General features: G+C 41.3%; 1 protein-coding gene across 5 annotated transcripts in view; it reads right to left on the bottom strand.

Annotated features, from left to right (window-relative positions):
* LOC309874737 (sodium channel protein type 5 subunit alpha-like) overlaps positions 1-16,822 on the bottom strand; it is a 206,962-nt gene that overhangs the window by 12,985 nt on the left and 177,155 nt on the right. For all 5 annotated transcript variants that reach the window (XM_082753223.1, XM_082753226.1, XM_082753222.1 and 2 more), the window contains 2 exons: positions 9,132-9,254; positions 3,416-3,697 (listed from right to left, as the gene is read on the bottom strand). In XM_082753223.1, the coding sequence (XP_082609349.1) occupies positions 3,416-3,697; positions 9,132-9,254 (405 nt within the window). The remainder of the gene's footprint in view (positions 1-3,415; positions 3,698-9,131; positions 9,255-16,822) is intronic.

Here is a 16,822-nt window from a genome sequence, read left to right as displayed (position 1 = left end):
GGTGTTCCTAATATGAAGGCAAAGATCCTGCAATGGAAATGAAGAATTCCTACTGGAAATTTAAGATATGTCTGTTGAGATCTGCAAAGCAATTCTGGGAATACAGAACAAGCATTACTGAAGCACTGCGTTGTAGTAATAATTTTTCCTAATAGATTAGGATGTAAAGGGATTAAATCCCCAGCAGAGTGAATCATCCTTCTTGTAAATTAGAAAGTCATGATAATAAAGAACTTCTCCTCTCCATGAATAAGGTATTTCCCTTGCTTGTAGAATGAGCAGAGTCTGCACCCTATTTTAGTAACCTGTTGTGAGACAGTCTCGTGAGCTCAAGAAGCTTAAATCTGGAATCACTACTTCACAGGAACATTTTCACAGACTCATTAATCCGAAGTGGTAGTAGTTAAGGCATCTCCAGAACAACATCACTGATCCTAAATGATTTAGAAAAAGAGCAAAGGCTATTTAGGAAAAGTTTCATGAGGTTTTCAGCTACGTTGTCAGAAAGTCTGCCTCTGGATAGCTGTAAGCCCTAAAGGTGCTGTAGTAGCAACTTTTCATTTCTTTCAAAGACGCTGTAGAAGTGAAGACAGAACATTAGGCAGACGGATTTGCTTTACACATTTCCATTTGGATTTTCAGATATATATCCCAGCATCTAAAGGTAATTCAGAGTCATTTAAAGAAGCTGAAAATGTCAACACTCAAAAGACAAGTCCCACTTAAAAGCTCATATTTTGCATCCCTGAGGGTTGTAACCAAAATGCTTATCTCATCACTGCTACATGCTGTCTCGGCATGCAAAAAGATGCAGCAACGTGTCTGTCCTCTTAGGAGAGCTGAGCTGTTAACTGATCCTCTGCAATTCCTAAAGCAGCTTGCTCATGAAATGCGAGCCCATATGGAGCATATTTGGCAAGAAGTACCTGTAACCGACACTCCTCGGCTGGAGTCTGGCAAAAGAGATCCAGATGTTTGGGCTCCTTTTCTGTGGGTGTCATCTTTACATTTTATTGCCTAAGCCTGTTGTTAGCAGCAGACAGAAGAGCTCCAGGTGCAGGATGAAAGTCGAAATCAATCCCCTAATGGCATCTGGCTCCTGCTCTTCCTCCTGGAGGAAGGAGCCGGCACCTGCCCTAGAAGCTGAGCAAGGTTTTAGGACTCCTTCATTTCCTGCCATAATCAGTTTGTTTGGCCCGCACAGACTCCATCTTTATGGCATTTCTTTTGCACTTCTGCAACTGGAAACTCTGCTTCCCTGCTGCTCAATACAGGATCATAGGTTTGAAAGAAACCAGCAGGGTCATCAAGTCCATTTTCTGCTGGAAAACTGGTTCCTTCAGTAGAGTGCCAAGATCCAACTTGTGACCAGTTATGTTTTTGCTGCCATCACTGATCCCAACATGGGGTCCCACATGCTGAATGCAACCAGTATCACAAGTGCCAAGTGCCCAGCAACTGGTACTGCAGAACAGCAAAAGAAACCACTTCAGGTTACTCCTTTGGAAGTGACAGTTTAGGGAAAGTTGCAGAATTTCTGAAAGCTGGAGTTTGGGTCTTGTAAAAGAAATGGTGATGGAATAACTCTACTCTTTCCATCAGTAGGACCCACAAACTCAGGCCTGTCTCCTTCCCTTTTAGGTGATAAACAGATCTCAGAAATGAAAACAACATAGGAATTCATGGCCATCTGGCAGAAGGCTGCTCAGGTCTGGGTTCATTATATTTACTTAACTCAGAGGCAGGTCTCCATAACTTGACTAGAAGAGAAATTCTGATGCCTCCCTAATTCCTGTGTTCTTTAGAAAGGCTTTGCTTGGTATACCCTCATGCATTTTTTGACCAAACAAATGAGCCATCTGGCATGCAGTCATGGAGGAGATAAGAAGCTTCAGGTGAGGAGCAGTACTTTAAACCTGGAAAATTTTGCTCAGCTAGATTGGATGTTTAAATAAAAGACAAAGAAAGCACTATATAGAATGGAAAATCTAATTAAAACTGTTCAAAGTGAGTTAATCTACCCTTCATGGGTGAGCTGAATATCATAATTACATGCAAAAGATGAAAGCTCCTACTCTCAGTTCAGCTTTTTGACATGAAAAGAACCAAAAGGGGTTTTGCACATTCCAACCCTTCTGCTTTCCAGAGGTCATGAAAGCAAAGACTCCATGGACAGTGTGAAAAAAAACCTCAAACACCAATGTATATGTACCAAGACCAGAGTATAGAAGGCTAAAGGAGAGCTACTTCACAAAGATAGTTCATATGTCTGTGAAAGATTAAAAATACATCTGGTGAAAAACAAATTTGCATCAGGGGAAGCAATAGGGGTAGAAGAGAGGATGGGGGACCTATGAAAGGCCCATGTCCTCTTGGAAGGACAGGAGGGGGCAAGAGGCACTACAAAGGGTACTGGATGCCTATGTATGACAACTGAACCAAGAACCCAGCATGCAAGATTTTATCTAAATGGTGGGTGCCATCACAGGCACTTCAAGACAGCAACCTCCTTGTCCAAGGATGTAGCAAAGGATTTGTTTCACTCTGTATACATAAAATCCAGCACAACAAACATTCCTAGCATGTGTCCATCCCTTGCCATCACTAGGCTTCAGAGAAAATTAGGAACAAAAGAAAGAAGTATAATTGCTACCATTTTACATGAGAGCCCTATGGAACTGAAACACAAAGGAATTTGCCTAAAACCACCCCGCAGGCCAATGGCAGAATCTGGACAGAGGATGGAGTCTCCTGTTACATATCCATTAGGTGTCTTCCAACACCTTCAATCTCTGTGTATACAATCCATTTATCTGTGTTTTACATTTCCTACTGAAAAAAGGTCATAAAAGTGTCTCACTTCTGTCTTTATAGATCAAACACAGCAAAGGACTGTAAATCAAGATTCCTTCACAACTCCAGCTTTATGCAATAACAGCTGAGCAGTTGAAGGTACTGTAACGTCATTTTTTTTTATTTTTTTTTTTTTTGTGGCAGGGAATAATGATGTCCCAGTTGATTCAGGCAGGCCAGTGTACTCTGCACAAAAAGTCCTCCCTCTGCACCAGGACTTTTTGTTTCTGGATCTGAACTTTGCTGCGGATTACAACATTGAAAAAATAGTCTTTAATTCACCTTAATAGTTCAATCATCTCCGAGAAGACTACATTAGTGATGCATCAGAAGCTCAGAATAAAACCAGAGGCTTCCATAAATATCTCTAGGCCAAATGAATATGCCGTATATGAGTCATTTTCACTTGAGGAAAGGCATTCCCCTAATGAGTATGGCTCAAAACAAAAGAAAACAAACCAGAAAACTATAGAGGTTAATCCGATCCTATGATTCAGATCCTTTTCAGTGGGAATAAGCAACACTTGCCCATTAGAGATTACTCTCAGGTGGTCACACTTACCACTTGTAGCAGAGCCAGGTACCCAGCACCAACATTATCAAAGTTAACTTTAACTTTTGTCCAGTAAAATGTGCCAGAAACATTATAGAGTATGCAGTCACTCATGTTGTTAATTATTTTAGAGTCCAAAGGCATATCTCCTTCTGTCTTATTAATGCACTTCCCAAACTTCCCAGCAAAGAGGTTCACTCCCATGATGCTAAAGATGAGCCAGAAGATGAGGCAGACAAGCAGAACGTTCATGATGGAAGGGATGGCTCCCACGAGGGCATTGACCACCACCTTAGGTGAAAAGGGAGAGAAAACAACAAAACAAAACAAAACAAAACAGAATTATTAATGTTTTTTCCAGAGGGAAGATTATTATATATTTTTTTTCCAGAGGAATCTTTTAATTCAGGAGTGATCTGCAAAGTCACCATGACCTCCCAGCTCCTACTGGATAATACACTTCAGTCAGACAATCTCAAACAATCATGCAATTAATTGGAAATTACTGGGGTGCACCACTATCTCAAAATAGGCCAGAAAAGGTTTCTGAAATCTTTTGCTGAACTCAAGCCTCCTTAGGATGTGAACTCTAGCTGTGATTAATTTGGTTTACTTAAATACTAACTTATTGAGATATACTATACTAAACCAAGTTCCCCTCCATGGTCAGTACACATGGTTAAATCAGTGAAACCATTCTAATTTAACAACAAAAAACAAACAAACAAATAACAACAATAACAAAAAACCTTTACATTTTCCCATGACATGCTGTGAAGTTCCACCACACCAACCCAGGCAGTGCTGTTAAAATCTGTGTAAAATCTGAAGCCATATGAAAGGTTTTAAGGTCAGAACGTCTACCGATGCTGTACAGCTGCCAGTTTTGAACACAGCTTTATAATACTAGGGGATCAACCATTCAACATGCACTTTATTTAATGTTTTAAGATGTTATGTGTGCCAGACATCATGCTAAAGAAGATTTCTGAGAGAAGAACCCTATCTCAAAATGTAGTTTTCCCCCTTCCTCTGACCATAGTTTATAAGTTTTCTCAATACTCATAGCTTTTGGAGATCCTGCTATTGCATGGTCCAGGCAAAGCTGCCTGAAAACACTGCTGAAGACACCAGCCCCTCTGCATGGATTTGTCTCCATCTCTGTCTCATGCTTTAGAGATTAAAATCTGGTAGGCAGACACTGAGCGCTTCCCCTTCTATGCTTCTGAAACTGAGACAAGGTGATATTGATCCATAAAAATTAAATTTTATTCGGTTGTGAATCTGATTATGGGAAATGTCAGCTCTTGTTTTCTCTTGTGTTACTGTCCAATTTTCTGACAAGCCAATAATATAAAATTTGTTTCCCTGTCATTTTTTTTTTCAGTGTTGAGGAAGAAGAAAAACCGGAAGAGTAAAATGTGCATGTATAGCGGCAGCTTCATCTACAATATACAATACAAAATTATGTAAATCTTTCCAAACCCAGATTTCTATTTTGTGCATTTATGAATGAAGATAATTTTCACATGAGAAAAGCTGCTTGACCTTTTTTTTTTGTTGTTGTTGTTGTTGTACAAGCTCATTCCTAATGACTTTTCATTTTTTCTCCCTAATTTTTTCTTTCAGTTTTGGATGTTTTTCAATTCCTAATTTCATTGTTTTAAGACCGTTTACTGTGATAATAAAAATGTGAAATAATCTCAAAATCAAGGGCTTTTTTGAAGACACTCTCAGCCCTTGTCAAAATAGCTTTAATTTGCTTCTATGTGTGACAATATTTTCGTTGGATTTTCATCTGTGCCAGCACAAAGCCACTGCACTTATGTCACATCTGCACCCACCTCCCATCTGTAACCCTGCCACAGGACACAGACATCCAGGTTTCAGCAGGGTGAGCCACGGCTGTGCCTGCATCCTGCTTTTTTCTGTCTGCCAAATTATGCTCAATAGCTCGTAGATAATGAAACATGACATGAAACTGGAGCAAATCCTGCAACACCTCTCCAAATGAATTATTAACAGAGGATTTGATTCTTCTCCCCCTGCTGCTGCTCTTACACCAGCTTGATGCCATCTGGCCTCCTGGAAGCGCTCCTGAATTGCACTGGGACATGAAAGAGGTCTTAAAGACCTGGATATGTGAGGGCAAGTTGTTATCATAAATTCACATTGAAAGTTTAGCTACTAAACTTGCCATGGAAAGGGCTGAATTTCTGCTGCATCTTGAAACAGCATCATATACAGGTACTTTTAAGAAAGGGTTTCGTACCTCTGGGTTTCCATCAGTGCTTTTATAGGTGGAACCACCTTCCCAGTGACTTCTTGAAGGATAGCCTAGAAACTGAGCCACCCCATGCCCTAATTTGCAGTGGTGCAAATCTCTATCTTGTATACTGATGGACTGTAACAGTCACCTCATTTGTCAGACCTGCCCAAAGGCCTGTGTCCTGCTGACCAGCAGTCCCAATCCCTAAGTCCCTCTTAGCTGCTGTTTTCCAAGAAATGTCCCCAGAGTGACCTACTTTCCTGCTCCTGTGATGTATGATGTGTGCAGTTTTATTAAAATGCATGTTGCACAACTGATCTGGTTTTTGCTGTGATCCAGATCAGTCAGTATAATTCCCTTATCTGTAATATCATTTTACTACCCAAATCACTTTGTGTCCTGTCAGCAAAGATTTTACATTTCCTTCCAGATGCTAAAGTCCAGATTAAGGAGAGCTCTTCCTGTGAAGAATCCCTCACCCTGGGACACTCATCACTGAATTTACAATGTCATCACTATTTACAATTACAATTTTGAGATCCACCATCCATTTTAAGTTAATTTAAAGTATGTTTACTTGGCTTGGCACAAAGCTCATGCTTTTTATCACAATGTCCCATGGTATCAGATTCCTCTCTGAAATCTAAGGATATTATATCAGCACAGTTACCATCATCAGCATAATTTGTAATCAAATCAAAGGACCATATCAGTTTCACAAGAACTATTCCCATGAAATCATGCTAACTAGCATTAATTATGCTATTTCTTTCCTGCATGTATCTTGTAGCAGCCTCACCATGACTTTGCCTAGGATCAGTTTCACATTAAACAGTCTATCATCCACCCATTTATCCTTTTGAAATACTGCAATAACCTTCCTTGCTGGGAAGAGCCTTGCGGAGAAGTGGAACCTCTGGAAATAATTCCCTGATGGGCAAGAGACGGGGAGACATGGAGACTGCATGACCTGGGGCAGGCAGAGCTAAGCTAATTTACCATGGGCATGGTTTGGAAAAAAAGTGGTGGCTGATGGGCAGTGGCGGCACAGGCACGACATGACTGGTCCTAAAGTATCTTTACTGAGTGTCTTCATTAAAGTGTTGTTTCTGGGGACAGAGGGGCAGGATGGCCTTCTGCCTTATTCTGCAGACCTCTCTGATGGGATGAGAGGTGCCAACACACACTTACTTCCAACACACAGGGCAGAGGCCATCCATCAAAGTGCTACTCTGTGCCTTAGCCTCAGAACCAGTTGTTTCCAAAATTTTGGTACAGCAAACTAAGTCTTTTACTGCAGTGAGAACTTTCTTGCTTCTGCTCTTGCCATGCAGAAATCCTTGAGTTATTCAAGAAAAAGACTTTATACTACAGCAAACTATTATCATTTCCTCACTGTCGGTGTTTGCTTCTCACATTATCATGATTTAATCCATCACTGCGCTGGCAATTTTCCTGTGCATTCTGGAGCATATGAACTCCTAATAATAAAAGGTCTAACTGTCCCTAGTTGTGTTAAGTGTGGTTAGACACACCAGAAATAAAGTGATTTGATTTTCCAATAGCACGTATTCTCAATTACACTTTATCATAGTTTACAAGCTAATTCACTACCTCTGGTAGCTCAGAAAGACTGAATACATTTCAGCTGCAGCAACGGTACAGGGAGGAAAAGTGATGTTAAGTCAGGCACCGGAGGGAGCGACAACTATGGATGTATTTTTAAGGAAACTTGCTGGGCTGATGCAGCACCATGTGTCTACGCCATGTAGGATCTCCACCAAGCCAACCTATCACTGTTCTCAGAATGCCTCTCAGAGCATTTTCACATTAGTTCTTTCCTATTTCAGTTTCTCGCTCTTCCAATGCTTTGCTCTAGTCTGCCCACTGCTTTTAAGTTTGAATCCAATTTAATTAAGCTGACACAAAGTCACGAGGGAGCATTCTTATGTCAGCTTAGAGTATCTTAAAGGGGTTTCACTTGAGCTTGCAAATCCACCAGTAGAAGCTAAGCCTTCATAAGCCAGATTTAAATTGATTTGAGAGAGTCCATGAGAGTCCAAATCACTCTGGTAGTTAAACTACTGCAGTTTTTGCAGAAACCAACTTTTGTTCAATCCGTGTATGTTTCATAAAGATGGAGTGAGGTCATCAGATGGCCTAAGACTGAGACCTTTATTAACGTCAGAGGTGCAACATCTCACTTTATACCAGCTGAGGATCTGAAGTTTGCTTTTGTTCTCTTTTATGAAAAACCTTTACAATATTCCCCGTGCTTGTTGGAAGGAGTGTGGTGAACAAACAATGCAGGTCTGAGTGCCCAGACGAATAGAGCCTTTTGAATCTTTTTGTTTTAATACTAACATAGATGAGAATGGTCTGCAGTTAGATTTTTCCCATCTTCATCCACACAAATTATGTGATTTAGAGAATCGCAAGTTCTGTGGAACAAAACCATAGATCCTTAATATTGGAGCATTGAATTGCAAGGACTGCATGCATGTACTACATGAACTACATCTAGTCACTTATGATTCAGACCAAAATTTTTGCCTATGCAAAATTTTACCCTGAATATACCTCAGTATAAAAGCTGAGGCTTCTTTGGCCTAGTAGTGAGATGTGGGCTCTCCAGAGAGAATGTGTGTTGTCTTATGTGGAATTTTGTCACAGATTGGCTTTATCTTGCTATGCTATCTGCATGTAGCAATTAGTAGTAACCCTCAGCTCGTACAGAATATAGTTCTCATCTTTTGCAGGTTATGCATGGTACAAAGAATTAAATAAACAAAGCACCCATTTAGACTGTGATTGATTAGTGCAGCAGGTAGGCTTACAAACAGAGAAGTATGCTAGGCTGATACAGCCATGCCAGCAAATGAGTGAGAAAGGGAGAGAGATGGATCCCTAAGACAGAAAAACAAACACAAGATACACGGTTTTAATGCTAGTCCTGATATCACACATTAAAACTCTTATCTGTTCAAATGAAAGACTTTGTGTATTTATTAATTTGCTTTCCATAACTTTGGCATTTCTAATTTTTGCTCTAATTATCAGTGAAAAAGTCCTTAAGAACTTTCCCAGTCAGTCTTATTTTTTACATGTCGAAAGCAGGGAGCAAACTTGTAGCTTGGTTATTCCCCTGGTATGCCTTATAATTGAGAGGTAATTGTTAGCCAGATGCTTCCTCAGCCAAAAAGCTGGTTTTTGAAGTGAAATATGACAAGTTAGGCAGCAGGATTAGTTTATCATGAAATCCACCAGAGGATAAAGCTGTAACGATACAATTGTAATCAAGACAAAGGAGGGATTTCTGATTTTGTTGTTTTGATGCAGCATTATCAGTCATTTCCTTTGGCAGACAAAACGAAGACAAAACCAAGTGCAACAGGGCCCTGTTACATGCTTGTTGTCATGCCTTTCAGCTTTGATCAGTGCTTCATATACTCTTACCCTCATCCCTTCAAATCGTGACAGTGCTCTTAGTGGTCTCAGAGCTCGGAGGGTCCTGAGGGATTTAATGGGGCCCATCTCGGAGTATCCAAGCGTGTTGGCTATGAGGCTTATTAAGGAAACCTGAATGGAGACACAAAGCAAAAATCAAATCTATTAGTACGCTTCTGCCATTTTCCTTTTCTTCTGCCTTTCCATCCTGAAAAGAAACAGATGGTTAGTGAACAGTGGAAAAAAACACCTTAAGTGGAAGCCATTAAATTAGACCAATATGCAAAAAAAGGATGTTTTTACATCCATGCATATGCAGAATTCTTACCAACCCATAAACCCTTTGTCTCCAGTTTAACACAAACTTTCTAGAAAGACATTTTCAAAGATGTCAGTCTTCTTTTAACTAAGCACACAGAAATCCTCTTAACATCAGCTTGCATGAAAGGGATGAGAAACGAGATCACCGTTACAAAACCAGCACTCTGTGACACGCACGCTGTAGTTTCCGGTATGCTTCCCAAGGTGTGTGTGCATCTCCCACTATTAAAGATATGATGAGTCATGTAAGTGCTATAATTTAGGGCTTTCCAGATGAAAGCACCTGTAAGATCTAACCATTTCCAGCAGTGATAAAAGATTTTAGCTTTACCATTCAATTATCCATCTTACACTTACTGATTAGAAAACAAGCCTGCTAGATTGCTGATAGATTTGATTTAATACCACGGGCTCTAAAAGAATTCTGTTCATGACTTTGATTCTGCACTTTTTCACTTTACTCTGGTTCCTGTGCAGCCTCTAAAGGAGAAGGAAACTCAACAGGTGCTCAGCATTAAGGTTCATTCCTCTCAAATGCTATTTCTTTGAAATAAACTTTGAAATATTTCCAAATCTGGAGGAAGCACAGAGGGGTTTCAATGTTTTTCAAGTTCTCAGAATGTTCTTTCATAGTGTCCAGCTGGTCAGAAATGTGGGTGGTATCAGGCAGGGGACTGGAGCCTGGGTGAACCAAACGGTAGTTGAGATTGTGGGTCAGATGAGCAGACACACGGAGGAGCTGGGGTTTGTGTGCTCAAATCAGTGTTCACTGCCTGAATCCTTACTGAGAAACAGCTTTCCAACACCATCAGTGTCTTGCCAAATTGTACATATTAGGAAAGGAACCAAAATGAATCCCCACATGTTATAGTAAGTTATTTTCTTAGAAGAACGAGACCTATGCACACTGCTCATCACAGTTCCCTTACTCCCATCTTATTTCAGCTATTTGCTCAACCCTATCATGGTATCTGAGTATCTCATGTTCACTAATGTGAGTGTGCAAACCTCACCTGGAAGAAATGTGTTTTATTGCCATTTTAAAGATAGAAGCTAAGTCTAAGTCTGGGATACTTCTACCCTATAGGAAAAATGATGCTTAATGTAACCAAAAACTCTAGGATCCTTCATGAAGATGGCCAGTACTGGTGGGAAATCATCCTGTCTCTTAGGATGGGGTGAATTTTTCTCTGAACCACATGAGGTTTGTGCTGAGGCAGGATATGATGAACCTGGTCCCCTACATCCCAAACTAGCATCCTGTATGGAGCAGCCTTTCTCCTTAATACATATCCATTTATGTACAAGTGCTGTCTGCATAGTTAAGCATTTCTGTAAAATTGCTCAATTTGTTATTTACCTATTGATGGCTTTATTGTGGCATGTGTGTGACAGCAAGCTTAAGGGCAGAAGGTCTCAGAGACATCACGCCTGGGCTGGGTGAAACACACTGGATATCTTTCATGACAAGACAGCCCAGAAATGCAGAGGACGAAGCGGCACAGAGTCTGACTGTCTCACTTCAGCATGTCACCCTTTAACAAGGTGCGACACAAACTCACCTCCCATGTACGGACCCAGCAGCTGATGCAGAAGGAAGGTTTTAATATAATATTTTTGCATTTTAGTGCTGTAACACCACAGAAAACAGGCAGGCTGGATTCAAGGTCTAATTTTATAGGACTCTAACACACTGGGGAGGTAAAAGTCACCAGTGATGCCTTTGCTACCCTGTCTCAGGAAGCAGACCTGAACCCATGATATGATGATGCCTAAGAAGTTATTTTACAGTAAGTTACACTACAGTTTTCACATATTCATTAATAACCCTTTAACTTCTCCTGAATCCTTCTCAGCCAACACTCACAGATAAATATGAAAACCTGATTTTGACTTCACAAACCATTTTAAACACACCAATGCTTCCAAACTGAGGCTGCACCCATTTTCTGTCTTCCCTATTTGTAACCAGCCTTGATTACAACCAATACTCCTAAGTTGCATTAATATACAGCCCAAAGCCTACTCCTTTTGTTTATTCTCCCCATTGAGTTTAATGAGAACATTGTCTAAATAAGGAGAAAGGGCTGAAGGATGTCTAATAGCAGTAAGCAAACGCACAACACACTCATAAACTAGAGCCGTTCAACTAAGGCCTCTTAAAATTGTAATATAATTGGCAGGATTGAGATATCATGCTAAGGGGGCAACTCAGTGACACATATTTCTGTCCTTGGTGGAGAGCTGAGTGCAGAAAATAGCTTTAACCCCACAAAACCCTGGAGCTGCCTATCCAGAAAGGCTAGAGGTGTAAGAAAAAAATGTTATGATCAGTGACAGAGCCAAGATCTGTACATTCATACATTACAAGGCGAGCTCATTCACTTTAAAATGAATGTACAGATATAAAATAAAATGAATCATTACAGAGCACTCAACACCCCCCTTCTTTGCTAGCTTTACCCAGTGATTGAAAGTAGATCTTTTCAAGGTTTTCAAACTGTCTTGGTGTGTGAATCTGCACGCCTCCTCCTTCCTCCCAGATTTATGTCCTGCAGCTCTCCTCTCTCTCAAGAGGAGTCCTGTTCAAATCCTGCAGGACCAGCCTTCAGGTCTGAGCAGGCTACCACTTTCTCTGGAGTGCCATAAATGTCACCCTGAAACACACACAGGTGCTGTAGCCCTCCTGACACAGATTTACACAGCATTAGATATCTGTTCAGAGGATTAGGCCATGAAGCTGTGTGATATTTGGCAAAGACTTACAAGGCTGGAGTCAGAACTGAGTTTGAGACAACTTGTTTAAATGCTCGTCTGTTTGTTTTGAAGGTATCCCTGTCAAATATTATTTATAGGAGAATCACTAGCACAGAGGCTTGGCCATTTGGACTTGATTAAAAGTGACCCAGAAGGCTATTTTTAGGGAAAAAAAATCAAGCAGTTTTCAAAATTGGTGCTGACTGTCCCACATAATCATAGCAAAAGGTGAAGTCAGCAGTTTCTGTAACTTTTTTTTTTTCCCTGCTACAGGGCTATGCAGCCCAGGGCTACTCTAAGTTTCTGCATTTGTCCTCTGCTCAGTATTAGAATGCTGCAGGCACCCAGAAAACACTAGTAGTGTCAACGTTACCTCCAGATTCATAATAATGCATGTATTTCTAACCCTTCCAATATCTGTTTGCAAATGGTTTTGTAGTTTTTTTTCAGGAAAAATTACCTCTGAAGACAGGTCAGCATGGTAACATTGTGGAACACAGCGGAATCCTAAGGAATAGTATTGCCTAGGAGTGTTTCCTATAAAATGCACAACCTTCTGTTGGGCTTGAGCCTTCATCTTGCATGGCACACATGTTAACAGGTAAGCTATGGAGTGTCTCACCCTCCTACGTACCTCTTCTGACCTGAGATGCTTTATTATTGTTCTTATTTGCATACGCTCTGCTTCTAATATCTCCCTGGAGGGTTTTTCCCAAACGTGCTAGATCTTGCTAAGAAGCTTCCACAGTTTCCTTCCTAAACCTTCCTTCCCTTAACTTAATAGAGTAATAACACCCTCCGCTTCAGCTCTAGGCTGTCCCATATCCCTTTATTTGCTGTTTATTTGGTTCCTCTGAAGTCCCAAAGATGATGCTTTCACTGGAATTTGCTACCCATCCACCGTGAGCCCCTGTGCACAGCCTGGCCAGCAATGAGGGTGTGTAAGGCAGGGGAGTGGCCCTCCCAAATCACTGTATGGGATCCTGCCTCTTCAGACATTAATGGCATGGGTCCCATCAGTTCCTTGGGCTGGGACTTCAATCCTATGGCAGCTCTTCTCTTTTGTTTTCCTCAGGTCATCTCAGCACAGCCCCAAAACAACTCAACCTCAGTGCTCTAAGCAAACTCCTAAAGGTCATTCCACCCTGAAAGAGGCAGTGTTTACCACCCAGCTCAATGGCACAGTTGAGTTTCCCAGCAAATCCCAGCCTCCAGGCAAAGCCAGGGTTGATGCCAACCACACACCTTGGTTTCTTCTTGCCATTGCAGAAGGTGGTGTTTGAGCTCTCTTCTATCCTGGCATGTAGTGAAATTTTTCAGCTCTGTTCCTCACTTTCTTTTCACATATATCATTTTAACTATATATGTATAAACACATCTATATGCCTATATTTCTATATGCAATTTGTTTAGATAGATCTCCTTTGCTGGAGAGAATGACAGACTTTGAAGGAGTTTGCGCAGCAGCCTCCTGGAGCTGAGTAAAGGGAGAAATGAATGAACACCACATCTTTCTTTTTTGCCATTTTCAGTGTTATGCTCAAGAAAAAAATGAGAGCTTTTAAATCTTGTGACTGCACTGAACACCAGAAATGACAGCCATGGGGATTACCAGGCCCATGCATGGTGTTTTGAAAGCAAACCTGCTGTCATCTCTGTGGCTTAGCAGCATGGGCCTGGAGTACCCATTGTATGACATTCACAGGTGTTTCCAGAGCAAAATCGAGAAGAATCAATGAATTTAGGCCACTAGAATACAAGCAATGATCTCTAGAGAGATCTCAAGAGACTAGCCTCACTGGTAACTCTTCAGAGTTATAGCCAACATGTTTCTAATGAGAATAATGTCTGAATTTCTTAGTCAGTTTGGTACAATGCACCACTAGATTATATTTGACCAAAAATTTTTTTGTCCAGGAATCAGGACATCTTGAAAGTGATGGTCATTCTTTTAGGTTTACCATTTTAAAGAAATATTGTCATTCTTGAGATGAGAAATAAGACCCATCTGTTTGCAGCCAGGTGTCGCACTTTTAGGCTCCCACTGTGCTCAGTGTTGTCCCCACAAACTGGCCAGGGTGTGCCTTGTGTCCATCTGGGAGAAGCAAAGTGGTGGGGACAGCAGTGAGCTCTTCTGAAAATGCATCAGCTTTTTCCCACGAGCTGGCTTTATGGTGTGCTTCTTTTAGCTATCAGATGTTTCAAGCTCCTTGATGCACTCTACAGGGAGCACATTGGTGCTGACATAATTCATGAGTTAACATATATGCAGCATATCTTGGACTATTGAAATTACAAACACAGATGTAAAGTTATAGAATAGCTATATATGTCTTCAGTATCTGACAGTGACTTCAGAATTGTAACTGATGCAAATCCCAGTAAAGCTGTCAAAAGAGAATTTTAAGGTTGCAGAAAAAAAAAAAATTGCAGAGTAGAAAGTGCCATAGTGCAGCCTCCTTCCAGAACACACAGGGGAAAGGGTCTTTAGTCAAAGAGACAGACTCTTTTTCCCAATGAGCTTTTGCATTTATAACAGTTGTGAGGTTACTTCCCATACATGTAGACCTTAATAGCACATTAGGAGAGTGCACACCCCACCCAGGCAATCTTGCTGGTGCCAGGGGGCACAATCTTTGGGAGCAGCATTTCACCTGAACCTGACAGTTTCCTATAGCAATGAGGTGGGTTTGAGCTGCAGTAGGACCTAGTCCTTTCTTTTTGGTGCTCCTTCTCACCAGCCTAAAAGCACATCCTTATGGATAACCAGTGAACATCCACTGCACCAAGCTGGAAAGGGGATTTAAGCAGCACAATACTGCCCAGCCATAGACTGCATTTTCGCGTTGAGTCACATCACCACCCAGATGAATTAATAGCAGAGACCAAGGAACAAGTTGTTCTGTCTGGGCAGCAGTAAAAATACTCCTTGGCTGGCAATTTAAAGCCTAAAACCTGTAACAACAAGAAGAACCCCCAATAATTACATGCCCTGTAAGGTGCTCTCTGGGAGAGGAGCACAGACCCCCATCCTGGTTAGGACCACAGCACTTGCCAGGGATTTCATAAAATTAATCTACCTGCTTAAATGAGATGGGATGAAACAAGAGGGAGAAGAAGAAAGAAGAAGGAGAAGAGGAAAAAAAAAAAAAAAAGGCTATCCAAAAGGGAGCACAGCAGCTGAGCTGAAAGCTCTGGCCACTTATTTAAATAAGCAGTTTCAGCTAATGCAGGCCCCCAGTGCTTTCAAATAGCTTTTTATGTGCCCCAGGAACACCTGTCTCTCTCTAATTGTGCTTGGAAAAGAGAAAAAAAAAGAAAAAAGATAGAAGAAAGAGAGCTTGGATTACTTCAGGTGCTTCTTTTTTCCTCTTTTCCACCCAGGCTAGCTTCTCATGCCTGTTGCTGCAAGTAATGCCTACAGAGCAGATCTTCAGATCCTCCCAGGCCAGGTAGCAGCTCAGTGTCTTTAAAGGCCAGGCCCATGGTCCTCAGCTGGCCCCATTTCTTTTGAAAAGGAACAAAGCTAGGTCTGTACACCAATGCATACTGAGAGAAAAAACTACAGGGAAAGGGGAATTTGCAAAAACAGGTGAAATATCTGGAGCTTCTGCTGCCTCTCTGAAATACCCTTGGGTAAAACAGCTTGTAATGAGGTTGGTGTTCCCTCTACCATGTATCATTTCTGAGCAGAGGTTTATTATCCCCTTAATCTTTTCTCATACCTGTTTACCCTTTTGCTTGGGCATTGCATTTTCTGCCTCACAGCTGCCTAACTGCATGAGTGCATCTACAGATCCAGGAACTGCATCAAAGGAATGAAGGGCAAAAAGGTAAAGGTCTTTAATTTAGGAGGCTAGAGAGACTAAGGTGCTCTGCACGAAATCTCCACCTCTACTGCCTGCTTCCTTGAACCAGAACCCTTGTGTTCAGGTGAGGACCATGGACTCCTGAGGGCAGCTCTGGAGCTGGTCCATGGCACGGAGACGAATGTGTCTGCAAAGGAATTAACAGAGGGCTGCCCTTACCAGCAGCAGGTTGGTTACTGCTCTGGAGTGCTCTCACGTACTGTAATATGATGGGATACATGAGTGCTTAGGTTAATTATAAACAAAAAATTATCTCCTGGAAAGCCAGACACTACTTCGTGTAACTCAGGTTAAAAGAGGTTTTCACATCATCCACTCAGCCTATTTTTTTTTTTTTCAAGGCATTTCCTCTTTTTTTAAAAAAAAAAAATTCTCCATCTAATGCTCAAACTAAGGCTGTGAAAGTCTATTAATATTCCATCTTCTCAGCTTGTTTCCTACTCCTTGTGTCCACGCTTTTTGAGGCAATGTTTCCGTTGCAGAGGGCAGCCTCGTTGCAAACAGCATGTGCCACACCTGTTGGCATGAATGCTTTTAAATAAATCATTCCTGCATCCTAATTGCTTCCTGGTGGTTTCCAGAAGAACCTCTTTACGTCTCGCTGTTCTCTTAATCTGTCACCTCCTTTACACCTGCTCAGGCTTTTCTAACAGCTCCCGTGAATTCCCAAGGCAGATGGCTGTGAATCAAGAATTAAACCTCAGCTAATTTCCAAGGGTGAGCCAAACAACCTGCTGCTGTGTTCTTGCATCC

The sequence above is a fragment of the Aythya marila genome, assembly GCF_965140915.1.
Source record: "Aythya marila genome assembly, chromosome: 2".
Lineage (NCBI taxonomy): Eukaryota > Metazoa > Chordata > Aves > Anseriformes > Anatidae > Aythya > Aythya marila.
This window is presented reverse-complemented; position numbering and strand designations above follow the sequence as displayed.